General features: G+C 36.2%; 1 protein-coding gene across 1 annotated transcript in view; it reads left to right on the top strand.

The window, feature by feature from the left end:
* Window positions 1-20,747, top strand: part of RPS6KA6 (ribosomal protein S6 kinase A6) — a gene marked incomplete at its 3' end in the record, with an annotated part of 185,692 nt that overhangs the window by 64,836 nt on the left and 100,109 nt on the right. Inside the window, 1 exon segment of the mRNA XM_023507530.1 lies at window positions 19,513-19,629. Coding sequence (XP_023363298.1) covers window positions 19,513-19,629 — 117 coding nt within the window.

Here is a 20,747-nt window from a genome sequence, read left to right as displayed (position 1 = left end):
CCCCCTTCTCCCTCTCCCCTCCCCATATTCTTAGGCTATTTGGTTATAGCTTTCATATAAAAGGTATAAATTAGTTTCATAATAGGGGTGTGTACATTGAATACTTTTTCCTCCATTCTTGTGATACTTTGCTCAGAAGAACATTCTCCAGCCCCATCCAAGTGAACATAAAGGATGTAAAGTCTCCTGGAATACTATGCAGCCATTAAGAAGGATTTGATCATTCTTATGGAAAAAAGTGAAACTTGTTTCTTATTACAAATGTAAGTGGAGAAAGCACTATCAATGCTGTCTACACTACTCAGCATATCTGAACATTTTTCCACAGCAGATAACTTCAACTGCATTTTATCAGATGTCTGACATCCTCTTCTTTTGGATTCTCTGCAATATTTGAGTGGTACTCCATTTCTTCTTCCACTTTAACAGCTGCTTTATGCACTTTTATGCTGATCTGCATTTTTGTCAGTATCGCTTGGAAAATTACTTCTAGGTCAGGTTCATAATCCATTGCAACAAAATATACTTCAGATTCTGCCAATGGAGATGGATGGCAGATGGGGGCAAAACTATGTGCTCTTGGGTTGTGACAACTCCAGTTTTCCTGAAACAATTCTTTATTGTGTCTGGCTGAACTTATAGAACTGATCAAGAGGATAGCATCCAGAGCAGTACACGAAGGAACAGAGTAAGTTGCTTCCACAGGCATACCACAGGTTTGTGTTTTAATAATGTCCCACTGGAGAAGTTGGGCTTGGTAATGCATTTTTAATGTTTTGATGATGGCTTGGTCAAGAGGTTAGAATTTTTAGGTCATGTTTGGAGGCAGAAATGTCAGTGTCATGTTTGTGAGATGATTTACTAGCAGGTGGCCAGGAAATTTGTTTAATGTCAGTAGAATAGACTATTTCTTTTTCATTTCTAGATCAGTACCCCTTTTCCACTCCTGAAACAGGGCACTAGTCATCCATGGATATTTGTTTTATCTCCAGCCAATGGAGGGGTTTGGGGGCCTAGGTTTAATGAATGAGTGTGGCTTTACCAATTTGTTGGTCATCAAGGGTTTTTTTTTTTTTTTTCCTATCTGGTTGAGCTAGTGCAAAGCAGAACTGTGAAATATTCTTTGGGAAGTTTTTCACTCTTACATTTGTCACCCTTCATGACGAGGCTTCTGTCAGACATCCACACTCATCAGTATTAAAGGTGTCCTCAGACATCCACACTCATCAGTATTAAAGGTGTCCTCATCTTTGAAGCCTCTTGAGGGGTCCAGGAACTTTTTTATTGAACAGTTTTATTCTCTTTTAGAATAAAAATCTTGTTTTAATATTGTAAGGTGCATTGCAGATATGCCATGCTACCAGTCGTTATTGGGGCATGAAACGCCCCAGCCAGTGACCCAGAGGGCTGTAGAAATGTGTGAACTCATACTTTCAGAGCATGTAAAATTAGTATTTACAGTTTTCCTTCTTGAAATCAGCCTATAGTATCTCAAGTGATCTGCACAGTATTGCCATAGCACTTGTGCTGATGCTCAGAATGCCTCAGAAATGTGTTCCATATCCTGATTTGTGGATCCTCCAAAAGGTTTTCTTGTTAACATGTAGGCAAATAGTACTAAATGATATTATTCTAAACTGTGGCTACCAAGTCTGGATCTTAATAATGAAACCAAATTACAAAACATTTCCTTATAGTGCTATACAAAAGATAGAAAATTAAAATTAAAAATGTCAACCATTTTTAAATACTCCAATTCTCTACAGTGCATTTTCCACATCTTTATCACTACTGAGTATTTCAAGGAGAAAGTTAACAAAAATAAAAATAGATAAAAATATTTAAACCTTTGGATCTCTTCCATCACCATCACCATCACCAAAAAAAAAGTTGTCAGATTTTTTTTCACTATAGCTTAAATTATCAAAAAAAGATTTACTTGTAATTTATAATCATCAGTGAACTCTATACTGACTCATTTGAGATTCATGGGCTCAGGGACCAGTGTTATGAGTTACAGGTTGCTAAAATAATTTCATACACTGAATCCTCTTGAAATATGATGGAATAAGTCAAAGTATCACGACTGTTATTCCAGGCATAATAGGAATAACAGTTCATTGATGCCCAGTTTTTTATTTATTTATTTTTTAACTTAATTTTTATTAAATAACTGTATACATTTATGGGTTACAATGTGCTGACTCAATATACAATGTGGAATGCTTAAATCAAACTGATCAACATAACCATCACCTCACTTATTTTTTCATGGTATGACATTTATAATATACTCCCAGTTGTTTTGAAATGTACCCTTGCATTGTGCACATTAGGTGAGATCCCACCAAACATCCTCCCCTACTTGCCCTCCCTCCTCCCCTCCACTCCACTCTCCTTCTCCCTTCCTTATGGCTGGACTACATTTGTGTTTTATCATTCGTATGAATGTATAAGTGATTATATGTTGGTTTCATAATAATATTGAGTACCTTGTATACTTTTTTTTTCATTCTTGAGATACTTTACTAAGAAGAATATGTTCCAGCTCCATTAGGGTAAATATAAAAGTGGTAAAGTGTCTCTTTTATGACTACATAGTATTCCATGGAATACATATACCACAGTTTGTTAATCCATTCATGGGTTGATGGGCTTCTGGGCCAAATCCATAACTTGACAATTATGAATTGGGCTGCAATAAACATTTTGGTGCAAATGTCTTTGATGTAAAATGATATTTGATCATCTGGGTAGATACCTACTAATGGAATTGCAGGGTCAAATGGTATGTCAGCTTTTAGTTCCTTGAGAATTCTCCATACATTTTTGCAAAAAGGCTGTATTAGTTTTCAGCCCCACCAGCAGTGTAGAAGTGTTCCCTTCTCTCCACATCCATGTCAACATCTACAGTTCAGGGATTTTGTGATGTAGGCTAATATTACTAGAGTTAGATGATATCTCAAAGTGGTTTTGATTTACATTTCTCTGATGATTAAAATGATGAGCATTTTTTCATGTATTTGTTGGCAATTCACCTGTCATCTTCAGAGAAGTTTCTGTTTAAGTCTTTTGCTCACAAAGAAATTAGATTGATTGTTATTTTCTTATTAATTTGAGTTTCATAACCTCTTCTGATTCCATGTAAAATGAAGTACTATTTTTCAAGTTTTTAAAGGTATGACATTGGTGTTTTGATGGGGATTGCACTAAATCTGTAGATTGCTTTGGGTAGTATAGACATTTTAGCAATGTTGAATCTTCCCAGCCATAAGCATGGTCTGCTTTTCCATTTGTTAACATCTTTAGCTATTTCTTTTCTCAGGGTTTCATAATTCTCATTATAGAGCTCTTTCATGTCCTTTGTTAGATAAATCTCAGGTATTTGATCGTCTTTGGCAATGCTGCAAAAAGAATAGAGTCCTTGACTTTATTTTTGGCTCAACTACAGTTGCCATATGTAAAATCTACCAATTTGTAGGTATTAATTTTGCATCCTGAGACACTGATATGTTCCTTGATCACTTCTGAGAGCATTGTAGTTGAGTCCCTGTGGTTTTCCTGGTATAAGATCATGTCATTTGCAAAAGTGAGAGTTTGACCTCCTCTAACCCCATTTGAATACTCTTGATCCCTTTCTCTTGCCTGATTGCAGTGACTAGGACTTCCATTACTATGTGGAATAGCACTGGTGACAAAGGGCATTGTGTTTAATTCCAGGTCTGAGTGGAAATGTTTTTAATTTTACTCCATTCGCTATAGTATTGGCTGTGCATTTTCTATAGATTACCTCTATCAGTTTAAGAAATGTTCCGTCTAATTTTATTTTCAGAAGTGTTCTGATCATGAAAGGATGCTGGATATTATCAAAAGCTTTTTCTGGATCAATTGGTAAAATTATGTGGTCTTTGTTTTTTATTTATGTGGTGTATTATATTTATAGATTGATGTATGTTTAAAAAACCTTGTAACCTTGGGATAAAACCAACTTGATCGTGGTGTATAATTTTTCTGATGTGTGATTGATTTCTGTTTGTTAGGATCTTATCGAATGTTTTTGCATCAGTTTTCATTAATGATATAGGTCTATAGTTTTCTTTCTTTGGTGGAGTCCTTTCCTGGTTTGAGGATCAAGGTAATATTTGCTTCACAGAATGTGTTGGGAAAGATTCCTTTTTTTATATGTTTTGGAAAAGGTTATTTAATATAGGTACTAGTTACACTTTGAAGGTTTTATAGAATTCTGATGTGAAGTCATCTGGTCCTAGACTTTTCTTTTTTGGGAGATTTTGTATAATTGATGCTATTTCAGTGCCTGATATAGGTCTATGAAAATTTATAATTCTTTCTGGTTGAGTCTAGGAAGGTGGCATGCTTCCAGGAATTGGTTCATTTCCTCTTATCATATTTCTGAGAATATAATTTTTCATAATAATCATAGAGGATTTTTTTGTATTTCTGTGATATCTGTTGTTATTTCTCCTTCATCAATTTTGATTGATACTATTAGAGATTTTATTTATCTGTTTCTGGTTAGGCTAGCCAAAGTTTATCCAATTTATTAATCTTTTCAAAGAACAAAACTTTTGTTTCATTGATATTTTGAATGATCCTTTTGTTTTCAATTTCATTTAATTCAGCTCTAATTTTGGTTATTTCTTTTCTTTATTTTTTTCTTAAATCATAGCTGTGTACATTAATGCAATCATGCAGTACAATATGACAATTTTATATACAATTTGAAATATTTTCATTAAACTGGTTAACATAGCCTTCATGGCATTTTCTTAGTTAATGTGTTAAGACATTTATGTCCTACATCTAGTAAATTTCACATTGGTGTGGTCTTACCAATTACTCTCCCCCCACCCCTCCCCTCCCCCTCCCCTTTCCCCATATTCTTGGGCTATAATTGGGTTATAGCTTTCATATGAAAGCGATAAATTGGTTTCATAGTAAGACTGAGTACATTAGATACTTTTTCTTTCATTCTTGAGATACTTTGCTTTTTTTTTGTTTGTTTGTTTTGTTTTTGTGGGGTTTTTTTGGCCAGAGCTGGGTTTGAACCCACCACCTCCGGCATATGGAGCTGGTGCCCTACTCCTTTGAGCCACAGGCACCACTTTTGAGATACTTTGCTAAGAAGAATATGTTCCACCTCCATCCATGTAAACATGAAAGAGGTAAAGTCTCCATCTTTCTTTAAGGCTGCATAATATTTCATGGTGTACATATCCCACAATTTATTAATCCATTTGTGGGTCGATGGGCACTTGAGCTTCTTCCATGACTTAGCAATTATGAATTGGGCTGCAACAAATATCTTTGTTATAATGTGATTTTTGGTCTCCTGCATATCTGCCTAGTAGAGGAATTGTAAGATCAAATGGCAGGTCTATTTTTAGATCCCTAAGTGTTATCCAAACACCTTTCCAAAAGGAACGTTTGCATTTCCACCAGCAGTGTAGAAGTGTTGTCTTTTTTCAACATCCACGTCAAGATCTCTGGTTTGGGGATTTTTTGATGTGGGCTAATCTTACTGGAGTTAGATGATATCTCAAAGAGATTTTGACTTGCATTTCTCTGGTGATTAATGATGATGAACATTTTTTCATATATCTGTAGGCCATGCACCTGTCTTCTTCATAGAAGTTTCTCTTCAAGTTCCTTGCCCACCCTGAGAGGGGATCACTTGTTCTTTTCTTGCTAATATGTTTGAGTTCTCTATGGATTCTGGTTATTAAATCTTAGTCAGAGACATAACCTGCAAATATCTTCTCCCTTTCTGAGGGCTGTCTACTTGCTTTACTTACTGTGTTCTTGGCTGTGCAGAAGCTTTTTTTGTTTGATCAGGTCCAAGTAATGTATTTTTGATGTTGCTTCAATTGCCTGGGGGGTCCTCCTCATAAAATATTTGCCCAATCTGATTTCTTCAGTTGTTTTCCCTGCACTTTCTTCTAGTATTTTTATACTTTTATATCTTAAGTTGAAATCTTTAATCCACTTAGAGTCTATCTTATTTAATGGTGAAGGTGTGGGTCCAGTTTCAGTCTTCTATGAGTCGCCAGCCAGTTCACCCAGCACCATTTGTTAAATAGGGAATCTTTTCCCCACTAAATGTTTTTAATTGGCTTGCCAAAGATCAAATAACAATAAGTATCAGGGTTCATCTCTTGCTTCTCTATTCTGTTCCATACATCTACCTCTCTGTTTTTGTGCCAGTGCCATGCTGTTCTGTTCACTATCAATTTATAGTATAGTCTGAGGTCTGATAATGTGATTCCTCCTGCTTTGTTTTTATTTCTGAGTAATGTCTTTACTTTTCGAGGTTTTCTCTGATTCCATATAAAACAAAGCATTATTTTTTGAGATCTTTGAAGTATGGCAGTGGAGATTTAATACAGATTACATTAAAATTGTAGATTGCTTTGGGTTATATGAACATTTTAACAATGTTGATTATTCCCAGCCATGAGCATGGTATGTTTTCTTAACATCTTCAGCAATATTTTTTCTTAGAGTCTCATAGTTCTCTTTATAGAGATCTTTCATGTCCTTTATTAGGTAAACTCCCAAATATTTTATCTTCTTTGGCACTAGTGTGAATGAAATAGAGTCCTTGACTATTTTTTCAGCTTGACTATTGTTGGTATATATAAGGGCTACAGATTTACGAGTGTTTATTTTGTAACCTGAGACAGAGCTGTATTCCTTGATCACTTCTAAGAGGTTTGTAGTAGAATCCCTGGTGTTTTCAAGATATAGAATGATATCATCTGTGAAAAGTGAAAGTTTAATTCCTTCAGGCCTTATATGGATACACTTGATCTCCTTTTATTGCCTAATTGTGATGGCTAAGACTTGAATTACAATGTTAAAAAGCAGTGGAGACAATGGGCAACCTTCCCTGGTTCCTGATCTGAGTGGAAATGATTTCAATTTAACTCCATTCAGTAAGATATTGGCTGTGTGTTTGATGTAAATGGCCTCTATCAGTTTAAGAAATGTCCCTTCTATACTCATTTTCTTAAGTGTTCTGACAATGAACGGATTCTGGATATTATCAAAAGCTATTTCTGCATCAATTGAGAGAATCATGTTGTCTTTGTTTCGTTATTTGTTTGTTTGATGAATTATATTTATAGATTTACTTATATTGAACCAGCTTGGAGACTCTGGGATAAATCCCTCTTGGTCATGGTTTATAATTTGTTTGATGTGTTGCTGGATTCTGTTTGCTAGGATCTTGTGGAATATTTTTTGCATCAATATTCATTAGTGATATTGTTCTATAACTTTCTTTTCTTGTTGGGTCTTTTCCTGGTTTGGGGATCAAGGTGATGTTTGCTTCATAGAATATGTTGGGTAATATTTCTTCTTCTTTTATGTTTTGAAAAAGTTTGAAAAATACAGGTACTAGCTCCTCTTTAAAGGTTTTGTAGAATTCTGATATGAATCTATCTGTCCTGGACTTTTCTTTTTAGGGAGATTTTGTATACTTGATGTTATTTTAGAAGTTGATTTAGGCCTGTTCAAAATTTCCACTTCATTCTGGTGAAGTTGAGGAAGGTGGAATGCTTCCAAGTATTGATCTATTTCCTTCAGATTTTTGTATTTCTGAGAGTAGAATTTCTTGTAATATTCATTAAGCTTTTTTTGAATTTCTGAAGTCTGTTGTGATTTTGTCATTGTCATGTCTGATTGGTGAAATTAGAGATTTTACCCTTTAGTTCCTGGTTAGGTTAGCCAAAAGTTTATCTATTTTATTGACTTTTTCAAAAAACTAACATTTTGATTTATTGATCTGTTGTATAATGCTTTTGTTTTCAATTTCACCTAATTCTGCTCTAATTATGCTTATTTCTTTTCTTCTGCTAGGTTTAGGATTGGAATGTTCTTCCTTTTCCAGTTTCTTGAGATGTCCCATTAAGTTGTGTACTTCCTCTCCTTCTGTTCTTTTGAGTAAGTCTTGCAGTGCTATAAATTTCCCTCTTCGGACTGCCTTTGCAGTATCCCAGAGGTTCTGATAATTTGTGTCTTTATTGTCATTTTGTTCCAAAAATTTGGTAATTTCCTTCTTAATCTTGTCTGTGACCCAGCTATGATTCATCATAAGGTTACTTAGTTTCCATGTTTTTGTATGACTGTGCAGATTCCTGTTGAGTTCAACTTTTATTCCATGATGGTTGAAGAAGATGCAAGGAATAATTTTCATTCTTTTAAATTTTCTGAGGTTAGAATTGTAACCTAAGATGTGATCAATTTTGGAGTATGTTCCATGGGCTAATGAGAAGATTGTGTATTCAGTTTTATTAGTATGAAATAATCCATAGATATCTGTTAAATTCAATTGTTGAATGGTTAAGTTTAAGTCTAAAATTTATTTATTTATCTTGTTTTTAGAGGATCTATCCAGCAATGACAAAGGAGTGTTAAAATCTCTGATTATGGTACTGGAGGAAATCAAGTTGCTCATGTCAGTTCAAGTCTCTTTTATAAATTGAGGCACATTCTGGTTGGGTACATAAATGTTAATAATTGAAATCTTATCGTATTGGGTTTTTCCTTAAAAAATATGAAGTGACCATCCTTATCTTTCCTTACTTTTGTTGGTTTAAAGCCTATTGTATCTGTGCATAAAATTTCAACACTTGCTTTTTTCTGCTTTCCATTTGCCTGAAATATTGAGGACCATACCTTCACCCTCAGATAATATTTATCTTTTAAGATAAGATGAGATTCTTGTATGCAGCACATATCTGGCCTGAGTTTTTGTATACAGTCAGCCAACCTGTGCCTCTTTATAGGGCAGTTTAAGCCACTCACATTAATTGTAAATATTGAGAAGGCTGGTAGAATTTTGGGTATGGAGTTTTTTGAAGGTCCAGTGGACATTTTTAATCCTTTCACCACTGTCGAAGTTGGACTTTGATCAAAAGTTTCTGAGAGTATTTACTTTTGTGGTGGAGGATTGTGCTGTTCATTATGGAGGATAGGTCTGAGAATATCTTGGAGAGCTGGTTTAGTTATGGCAAAATTCTTCAATATGTGAATGTCATTAAAGTATTGAATTTCTCCATCATAAATGAAACTCAGTTTAGCTGGATACAGGATCCTGGGTTGAAAGTTATTTTGTTCTAGGAGATTAAAAGTTGATGGCAAACCTCTTCAGTCTTGAAAGTATTCATCAGTGAGATCTGCAATCATTCTAATATTCTTCCCCTTGTAGGTTATTGTTTTCTTATGTCTGGCTGCTTGCAGAATTTTCTTCTTCATTTTACTTTGACAAAATTATGATGTGCCTGGGAGGTGTCTCATTCATGTTGAGTTATGCTGGGGTTTTCAAACTGTCTGCTATCTGAATTTCAGAATCACTACGCATGTCTGGGAAGTTCTCCTTCATTATGTCATGAAGAAAAGCATCTGTGCCTTTCACAGCCACCTCATTGCCTTCAGGAATTCCTATAAGGCAAATATTAGTTTTCTTTGAATTATCCCAGATCTGTCTGAGAATGATCCATTTTTGTTCTCCATTTCTTTTCCTCTTTGAGCATCTTGGAACATTCAAAAGCGTTGTCTTCAGTGCCAGAAATCCTTTCTTCTGCCTGCTCCATTCTGTTACTGAGGGATGCTACTGTATTTCTCAGATCTTTGAGGCCTGGAAATTCTTGTCTCTATGTATCAAAATCTTTGGTGATTTTGTCATTGAGTTCATTGAATTCTTGAGACAATTTTTGAAATTCTCCTTAAATTTCTAATTCCAACTTTACCTCCATTGTATTAATGTTATTTGCAATCCAAATTCTGAACTCAATTTTTGATATCTGCGCCATTTGTTTATTAATGGGATCTTCAGTTTTGTCTGCCATGTCATTCCTTGGGGGAGTTGATCTATTCTGGTTATTCATGTTACCAGATTTTTTCTGCTGATTTCACCACATGATGATTTTAAACCATTTGGCTGGATGAGCAGATAAGGTAAAGTTGGGTTTGGGACTCCTGGAGTAGTGATTAACCAACTCTTTTTACAACAGCTGGAATTGGTGTCTGTACCTTTTCTCCTAGTGCTTTTTAAAGGACTCATACAGTGCTACAACTTGAGACACTGGGGACCTGCTTGGTGTGGTGGGGCTAAGTGGCTCTGTCTTCTATTCAGCTGGTCTCTGTCCTATCCTAGTGATTCAGTTACTCTGTGTTGGAGTCTCAGCTGTGGAAAAAAGCAGCAATTAATTCACCCTGACACCCATGGGCAACAACTGGAAAAAGAAAATCAAAACTTCCCACAACCACACACCCAGGGTACCACTTTGGATAGTCCTTGAGTGACTGGCCCAGTTCAAGAGGTCCAAATCAATTTTCTCAGTCAGCACCAGTCTCAGGTAGAAGAGTTCAAAATTCTCTGGCAACTAGATAGCAAGGGTCTGCTGGCAGCTCAAGTATGACTCACTCTGGTGCTCTGTAAGGTCAGAAGGACCCACCCAGCAAATTAATTAGTCTGGGAAGGTTGATGTCTCTCTCCCCACCTTGCACTTCTGTCACACTTAGTCACTAGTAACCCCACAGGGCTGTGACCCAGTTTCCTCCAATTAGCAGATGCTCCAGGGGTTTGCACCTGCCTGAGTCACAGGGAGATCTATGTCTCCTCAGCCAGGCTGCCACTTTGTGCCACTATCTAGCAGGGGAACCTGAGGCCTGACAACCTTGGGTGCTTAATGGAGGCTGGGGTGGTTCACTCAGTTCCAGCCCTGCCCCTGATTGATGTTGCTGACAGAAGCAAACAATTTTGCAGTATTTGTTTCTGTCCCAGCTCTATTCCCCTGCAGATCAGAAGCTATTTGAGTTCACCCAAACTGTGACTCAGCCCTAGTCTATGCCACTGCCCAGAGGTGCTGTGTCTGTCTCAGCTGCAGTGTGTGTTGGTGCAGGCATGGTTAAAGCTCACATTTAGCTTTCAGTTCCAGCCTTTGCCTGCCTGTCTTTGTCTCAGCTATGACCCCCTGAGGGTAAGGTGCTTCTTTGTCTCACTAAAGCAGTCCTTTTGGCTCAGTCCTTCCTGGGGAGTATGCCACCTCTGTGGACATCCCCACCATGCCCAGCCCAGGGAGATACCACCTCAGCCATACCCTTTACTCAGAGGGCCTGCATTTCCATCCCAGATCTGTTCCAATAGTGGCTGCCACTGGAGAAGATGCCTAGCTTCCTGTGGTTGCCCAGAGAGGCAGGGAGTGTTTCTCCAAAATATTCCCAAGGTTGTGAGCCCTGTTGTTTCCCCCACCACCATTGCTGCTCTGTGCTGTGGGGCACCTCCTCTCCCTCTCCTGTATGGTTCCCTCAGTTCACCATCTTCTCCTTACTCCTGTGCCACAGAATCAGCACAGACCACCAACGGTGTATGCCCTGTCCATTCCTCTTAATAAATTGCCCAAGAATCTAGACTCCATGGAGGACAGGTCTCCAGACCTTGGGATGAGAGTGGAGGGGAGTGCTGGGAGTTCAGAATTGCAGGTACAGAATATATACAATTTTATCCAATTTTAGGCCTGGTGGGAGAGTGCCATGGCACATTCATCAGTCCTCTCTAGGGAAGAAGTTCTGGCTTTTAGAGGGTCTCTCCCCTGGAATAAAATAAGAGGTTATCTGACTCTGTTCACTTGTTTGTATAGAGTATACTGTTAGCCGTTCTCATTGGGGGAAGGACTCTCATCTGCTTGGCAATGGATTTTGTACCTATTGTTTGTTTCTTTGGGGTTTCAGCTCATCTCAGCACGGTTGATGTTCATTCTTCAATATTCTCTCTTGGCTTAGCTCCAAACCATCAGCTTACTTGCTAAACTTCTGTCCTTTAACTCTCCTTCTAGATGGGAGCCTCTTGGAAAGCTGGCTCCAGTAAGCCATCTTGCCTTCACACCTTGGATTGTTCTTTCTTTTCATCTAAAGTTGCTTTAGAGTCCCATTAAGCCATCTTGCCTTCACACCTTGGATTGTTCTTTATTTTCATCTAAAGTTGCTTTAGAGTCCCATTAAGTTATTCAACTTCTATCTTTCTCTTTGCTTAATGAAGGCTTCTAATTTCCCTCTTAGGACTGCCTTTGTAGTGCCACACACGTTTTGATAATTTGTATCTTCACTTTCTTCGAAAAATTTGATGATTTCCTTTGCAATCTCATCATTTACCCAGCTATCATTCAACATAAGATTATTTAGTTTCCATGGCTTTTTGAGTATGAAGATTCTTGTTGCTGTTGAGTTCAACTTTTATTCCATGATAGTCTGAGAAGATATAAGGAATAATTTATATTCTTCTAAATTTGCTAAGGTTAGACTTCTGTCCTAAGATATGATCAATTTTGTGGGATGATCCATGGACTGATGAGAAGAAGGTATATTCAGTTTTATTAGGATGGAATGTTCTGTAGATGTCTCTTAAGTCCATTCTAGGGTCAAATTTAAGTCCATTATTTATTTGTTTAGTTTCTTTTTGGAGGATATATCAGAACTGCCAAAGAGGTGTTAAAATGTTCAACTATTTTAGGAAGGAAGATATCAAATTGTTGATATCCATTAGGGTTTGTTTATAAATTGAGGACCATTCATGTTGAGCACAGAAATGTTAAATATTAAGGCTTGGTGCTTGTGGCTCAAGCAGCTGGGATGCCAGGCACATACACCAGAGCTGGCAAGTTCGAATCTATCATGAGCCTGCTAAACCACAATGACAACCACATCCAAAATATAGACAGGCATTGTGGTGGGTACCTGTAATCCTAGCTATTTGGGAGACTGAGGCAAGAGAATCAATTAAGTCCAAGAGTTTGAGGTTGCTGTGAACTGCAACACCATGGCAGTCTACCTGGGGTGACATAGTGAGACTCTATCTCAAAAAAAAAAATACATTAATTATCAAAATCTTTTCATGTTGAGTGTTTCCCTTGAACAATATGTAGTGTCCATCCTTATCTTTCCTTAACTTTGTTGGTTTAAAACCTGTTTTATCTTTAAATAAACTTGTAACCCTTGCTTTTTTATGATTTTCATTTGCCTGTATTATAGATGTTCATTCCTTCATCCTGTCCTTTTTTATCCTTTAAGGTAAGATTAGACTTTTGTATGAACAGATAAATGGCTTGTTTTTTTTTTTTTTTTGTATCCAGTCAGCCAACCCATGCCTCTTTAGAAGAAAATTTAAGCCATTCACATTAGTTGAGAGCATTGATAGGCATGATAGTGTTTTGGCTGTCATGTTTTTCAAAGGTCCAGTGAATATTTTTAATTCTTTCATCATTGTGGAAGTTATGTTCTGTTCAATCATTTCTAGGTGAGTTTAGTGTGGTGGTAGACTATTGTGCTGGTCATTATGGAAAATGGATATGAGTATTTGCATGAGAGCTGATTTCATTATGACAAATTTACTCAACATGTGTAGGTCAGTAAAGTATTTGATTTCTACATCACAAACGAAACTCAGTTTAGCTGGGTATATGATCCTAGGGTGAAAGTTGTTTTGTTTTAGAAGATTGAAGTTCAATGACCATCTTCTCTGGCTTGAAAATTTTTGGCAGAAAGATCTTCAATCATTCTAATATTTCCCCCTTTGTAGGTAATGATTTTCTTATTTCTGGATGCTTTCAGTATTTTCTCCTTTTCTCATGTTAATTTTGACAAAGATAATTACAATATATCTAGAAGATGCTTTATTTTGATGGAGACTTAATGAGGTTCTCAAAGTATCTACTATCTGAATTTCTGTTATCTCTTGCAAAGCTTGGGAAATTGTCCTTCATACTATCTTGGAGTAGAGCATCTGTGCCTTTAGGACCATCCTCTTCTCCTTCAGAAATTCCTTTAAGTTGAATGTTTGATCTTTTGGAATGATCCCACAACTCTCTCAGGGAATATTCTTTTCTTGTTTTCCATTTTTCTGTCTATTTGAATACTTGGAATCATTTAAAAAATTTGTCTTCAGTTTCTGATATTCTTTTCTGCCTGATGAACTGTATTACTGAGGGATTCTACTATATTTCAAAGCTTCTCAAATAACTTTTTCACTTCCTTGAGCTCTGCTGTATCTTTTATCATTATGTCTATATCCTTGGTGACTTTGTCTTTGAATTCATTAATTTCTTGATACAACTTTTAAACTACTCTTTAGATTTCTATTTCCACAATTTCCTTCATTCTATTCATCTTATTTGCCATCTGTATTCTGAATTATATTTCTGACAATTCAGCCATTTGTCTATGAATGGCATCTTCTGTTGCATCTCCTTTGTGATTCCTTGAGGAGTCAATCTACTGTGATTATTCCTGTTTGCAGAGTTGATCCACTGATTGTGCCCCCTGAGTATTTTCTGCAATTTGGCAATTAAAACTGGTAGAGTGAGATTGGATTTGGGGTCTCAGGAAGCAGAGTTATCCCGTTCTTTACCAATGAGCTGGTGCTCGTGATTGTGGTTTTACTCCTACAGGTTTGCAAAGGTGTCTTTCAAAGCTGCGGCCAAAAACTCTGAGAACCTACTTCCTGAGGTAGTGTAAGCTGGCTCTGTCTTGAGGTCAGACAGCTTCTACCCAATCCTTATGAGTTGTGGTATTGGGCTGAAATTTCAGCTAGGGAGAGATATAAGCAACTGCACCTCCCCACCTTCCACCAGTGACAGCTGGAGTAGAAGAATCAATCTTTTCCTGCTAGAAAACAAGTGGTACTCAACCTCAGAGGGTCCTTGGGTGGACAGCCTAGGTTGAGAATTCTAATAAGATTGTCCCAGTCAGTACAATCATTGTTCAATTGGGAGAGTTCAGAGGGTCTCCAGTGGCCTTATAGTAGAAATATACAGGCAATTCCATCCGACAATCCCAAGGGGATGGAGCCTGGACCCCTCCGATGAGCCACCAAGTGAGAAAAGATTGCTTGCCACATACCATCACAGTGCATCTCTCTCTCCTGCATGTCTGTTTCTCTCTGCAGCCCCAGATTCCACTTGAGTCACTGTTTCTGCATTGCTGTTTAGGGTCCCACACAGTGTGCCCAGGCCTCTCAGAGAATGCCATACATTCTGGGCTCTGCAGGGGGCAGACCTTAAGACCACCAGGTGAGAGGGGAAGGGTGGACTGGGAATTCAGAATTGTAAGGAAAATATTTGTTCATTTTTATGCTGGGCAGGATGATGCCTAGGATCACAAGTGGGATCTCCCTGGAGAAGGAGGCACAATGTTTAGTGGTTCTCTCCTGTGGGGTGAAATGAGTGGTCTTTTGTTCCTGACTTGCTTGCAGAGAACCCACAGCAAGCCTATTGCTTTGGGGAGGGATCTGTTGTCCTCTTGGTAATGATTTTTGGACCTGGAATTTGTTTTCTTGGAGTCACAGCTTGCCTCAGCAAAGATGATATGCACTTATCTATCTTCTTTCTTAGCTCAACTCCCCACCTTCGGTTTCACTGAATCCACTTCTGTCCAGTATCTCTCCCTCTGGACAGGAGCCTCTGGTGAAAGCTGCCTCTAGATGGCCATCTTACTAGTCCAAGCTGATGCCTATTTTTAATGTACTGAAAAAAAGGGGATGAGTTACTTATTTGAAAATACAACTAATTACATTCTTACTTATGACTATTTAACTTTGTTTACTAAAAATATGTATTATATGGTCAAATCCTATGATAAGCCGCTTGCTACAAAATTAAGTTCTTACAATATGTATGCACACTTCATCCTTTTTAAATAATGAAAGAATGTATAAAAAAATCTTCATTTATGTTGCAAACATTAGAAAACACACATATATATATATATAAAATCTTGAGGCAGGAAAGCTAATGAATAAAGCCCCACCTATATTTCTGTTCCTTAGCACATCCACTTCTGCAAGGACACAGTATGTTTGCAGACTTTAAAATATTTACTGTATAAAAAATAATTTTCTTTCTTTCTTTCTTTTTTTTTTTTTTTTTTTTTTTTTTTTTTTTTTTTTTTTGCAGTTTTTGGCTAGGGCTGGGTCCAAGCCTGCCACCTCTGACATATGGGGCTGGTGTCCTACTCCTTTGAGCCACAGGTGCCGCCCAAAATAATTTTCTTTTTTATATAGATAGACAAAGTTCTTGATATTTCTTTGGCAATGGAAATAATGGAATTTTACAACTATATAAAAAGTTACAGTTGCCTAAGAAATAATATTTACTGTGTGTACACAATTTTTTTGTCAATTGACTGAAAAAATTCTTTACTATCCGGCACCCTGATAAGTTGATGAAATAAGCTATCTCATATTGCAGACATCCTCAAACTATGGCCCACCTAGGACATTTATCTGGCCTGCTGGGAGGTTTTGCTGCCACTGCCTGTCCTTCTTAGCAGTCGACTTGTCCCAGGGCCCGCAGTCTGGCCCTCCAATGGTCTGAGGGACAGTGAACTGGCCCCCTGTTTAAAACGTTTGAGGACCCCTGTATTACAGTATTACCACAAAGAAAGAGAGAGATACACACACATGCATGCACACATGTACACACACACAAACATATACAACATTCTGTGATTCAAAACACAGCAGCATGGCCCTATCTATAGGCAACTTAAAATAATTGCCAAATATAATTTATTGATTAAAAAAGAAAAAACTTTTAACTGGCTACCACTGTGGTCTCACACTACAGGTTCAACAAAAGATTTCATGTCAGATTTTTTTTTTTGGGGGGGGGGCCCAGCAATGTGGAAGCGAAAATTCACATATTTTTATGTAAGAATTTTCTATTCTCTGATTTTTAATAAACTTTGGAAACACAAAAAAGAATACTTTTAAGTCCCATTGAAGTATTTCTTTAGTTTAATTATACATAAGAGATTACATAAACTTCTGCTCTTCCAGATATATTTAATGTTCATTTTTAAAGATGAGCCTTCCTCCCTCTAAAAGTAAGTACATTTTATCTTTGAAATTAAGCAGAAAAACAAATAAGCAAACCCCAATGCTTGTGACAAATATAAAATGAATTCACCTCATTCTTCATGAAGAATGAAACCAATTTTCAAGTCCAGGAACTTTTTGACAGACTTTTACACAACTTCTACTGGAACTTCATTGGAATTATCACACAAGACTTTCTAGGAGATCTCATGTTGCAGTTTAAATTTCTTAAGTCAATCACTTGATGCTCAGAAATTTCCCATCCTGAATTCATGTATGAATTTTTTAGTAGGTTCTTGGATCATCAGCCCAGAGGTCCAGACATTAATTGCCCTCATGTATTTGAACCTGCTTAATGTGGCTTCATTAACTTAATTGAGGAAAGTTTTACACCTTTTCTGCTATAGGTCTCCACTTTTTTACCATGTTTCTCCAAGTACTCATGTTTGCATATTTTGATGTTGCTGTTGTCTTGGTAAAACCCAAATGTCTTCTCGTTTTCCTTCAGCTGCTGCTTTCCAGAAAGTGTATTACCTTTTTCCTGCAATGATAGCTCTTTGGGTTGAGTTCTTTCCTTTAGGCCATAATGTTTCAATTAAATAAAATTTTCCAGTAATTGTAGGATATATCTATAATTCAATCAAGTCCTTCCTGTTGAAAATAATTTTCCTCAACACATAATAAACGATAGGACATTAGACCTAAACTCACACATGGTAATAATAAAACATGAAAAAAGAACTTCTACTAAAGATAAAATAATACAACTAAGTGAGAAAGCACAAAACTTCTACATCTTGGTATAGAGTGAACTCAACTGGAGGTTATACAGGGTAAAGTAATATTTTGTGTTACAGTCCAAGTGATCAAGGTACATGTAGAAATCAGTCTTCCATTGAATTCTTGTGGTACATTTCTGGTATATAAAAATTAGGTCAACTTAAGGAGTTGGTAAGTGTAGAGAGGTAGTCAAATATGGAGATTTTGCTGTATTTGCATTTTAAAAGGTTGAATTTTTTTATAAAGGCCCATTTCATACAGGGAAATTCTCATTCTTTTATTAGATTTATTTACTTTGACTTAATTTAATTTTTAATTTTGATGTAATTTTTATCTTTAAAAATTTAACATTTATACATTACTATCTAAAAGGATCTGGCAAAATACTATTTTGATGTATAAGAAACATCCATGACACATTTTCACAGCTGATTAGTCTTCATTCCTGATTAAATTCTTCTGCTTAGATATTATCTTGAGACAGTGAATGTCTCACTACTAGTTTGACATGTATATTATTTTAGCTGCCATGAAGCCAGCCTATTTGTGACCATTTTCTTATCTATTTTGGCCATAATCACTATTGAATAATGTATTATTGAAAAGTAAATTGAGAATATTCTTGCTATCCAGACCAAAATTTATATGGTATAATGGAAGGCTATCAAGACTTCCAGATGTTGTGATTAAGTAGTCAGGAGAACTTAAACTCTGCGGGTTTTAGTTTTCTATTTTATATAGAGTATCAGACAAGATATCCCTATTGCTGTAATGTTTTATGGTACACAATACATTGGAGGTTTATTTTCATCCTTTCTGTTATAATTCTTTAGGGACTAGAATTACAACTCACGAGTATATTCATCACAACTGAGTGGAGTACTGTACCAAAGGGCAGAAATATTCCCTGGGTGGCTTCCTTTCTGCCTGATACAGTGTTAGAAAATCTGGCATACAATTTATATACAAAATTTCAGTAAAAGTAGGGCCATGGCTTCAAAACATTTGCTTGGGCTCTGCAGATTTTTCTTTTTTCTTTTTCTTTCTTTTTGCTTTTATTGTCTATGTCAGTTTCCTTTTTACTGATATGGCTTGTTGAACATTTAAATATTTAAAAGTGTATAAAACACTATTATGAAGGCAAAGGAGAGTTGGCTGACCACTCTTTGACATTATCTTTTTACTAAGAAATATTTTAATAAATACCTCACAACACTGTAAAAAACAAAACAACAAACAAACAAAAATTAAAAAGAACTATTGATACTGACATTTTGTTTCATACTTAACAATTTATAAATTTTTATCTTGACTATTTCTTATTGTACCTTATAAGTGATATACCAGGGAATGTCTCGAGATTATTAGTTGTTAACATTATATTACTATCTACTTGGAAGAGAAAGCTGAAGCATAGATTTTATTTTACATTGTTTTATTTAGATGAAACTACAGCAGAACCTCCATGGTTGACCACCTCCTTACATTGACCATCTCCTTAAGTTGACCTAATTTTCATAGCTAGACATGTACCCTATATATATATATATATATCAGTAAAATAGGCCTAGTTCCTTATGTTGTCTGCCTCTGTATATTCACCAGTTTGATATAATCTGTTGGGTTGTCATCTTACAGAGTCTCACTACTGTGTGTAGTAGGGAATATGGTAATAGTATATTGGTGTATGTCAGAAAATGGGGAAAATAGGGATATCTGTAGGCCATAAAACACTGTGCTAGATTGATGGAATTAGGTTTTATATGATTTGTGGTTCTAAATGGAGCTAATCCTAAGATGTTGGAACTGGACTTGAATATTATTTGGATGTCTTTTTACAGGATGAAGGAGTTGTTAAAGAAATTCCTATTACTCATCATATTAAGGAAGGATATGAGAAAGCAGATCCTGCACAGTTTGAGTTGCTGAAAGTTCTTGGTCAGGGATCATTTGGAAAGGTAATGAATACTTTTTCCCACATTTGTTTCCATTCTAAGCATTTAGGAAAAAAACGTGCTCACATATGTAGACGTCCAAATATGCCATTTCTAATCTTCTCAAACAGTGCATACAAAGGTAATTCTTTGATTTTATTACTTTTATTTCTATTATACACTTACTGTCATTTCTTAATAGTTCTGTGTAATAGTAAATGTTTTTCAATTTTTTGGGAGTACTAATTTCTCTAGAGAAAATGTATTATGTTTCTTATTAGCTACCTAAGTCAAGATAGAATAATTTTTTGTAAAGACTGGTTTTTCTTATCTCCCTGTTCTCATGCTGGCATAAACACAACAGGCTATCTACTAGAGATTTTATCTATATTTCTAATTTTAGAACAGAAATCGGAATGTATATCTTTTTAAATTTCTTTTCAAAATTTACTTCAGATGAATATGATGGTACAAATGATTGGTTAAATTGTTTGCATTTGTTAGGTAAAGTTCAAGTTATAGTTGAGCCCTTCTTCCTGGGGGTATGCTGTATAAACCTGAATTGTGCCTGTTTGGTGAGAGCTTAGGAATCCCCCATCCTCCTTGTGTTTCCCTTTTCCCTCCTCCACCCACTTGAATGTAAGTGTGTTTTTCTCTCATTTGGGACTATAGTTGTTATCTATTGTTTTCATATTAGTATTGCATACATTGGATACTTCCTTTATCATTCTTGTGATACTTTATGGAAAATGTTCTTCAGCTTCATCGAGGTTAATACAAAAGATGTAAATTTCCATCTTTTTATGGATGAATAATGTTCCATGGTATACATATACCACTGTTTGTTAATGCATTCATGGGTTTATGGGCACTTGAGTAGATTCTGCATCTTGGTGATTGTGATTTGAGCTGCAATGAACATTGTAGAGCAAATGTCCTTATGGTAAAATATTTTTTCCTTCTGGGTGGATACCTAGTAATGGGATTGTAGGATCAAATGGAAAGTTTACTTTTAGCTTTTTGAAGATTTTCCATACTTCTGTCCAGAGAGGCTGTATTAGTTTGAAATCCCACCAACAGGGTAAGTATGTTCCCTTGTGTCCATATCCATGTCAGTATCTTCAGATTTCAGACCTTGAGAT

Source organism: Otolemur garnettii, unplaced genomic scaffold (genome assembly GCF_000181295.1).
Source record: "Otolemur garnettii isolate 467f Iridium unplaced genomic scaffold, OtoGar3 scaffold00186, whole genome shotgun sequence".
NCBI lineage: Eukaryota > Metazoa > Chordata > Mammalia > Primates > Galagidae > Otolemur > Otolemur garnettii.
The sequence above is the reverse complement of the archived record's forward strand: the minus strand, read 5'-3'. Positions and strand labels throughout refer to the sequence as shown.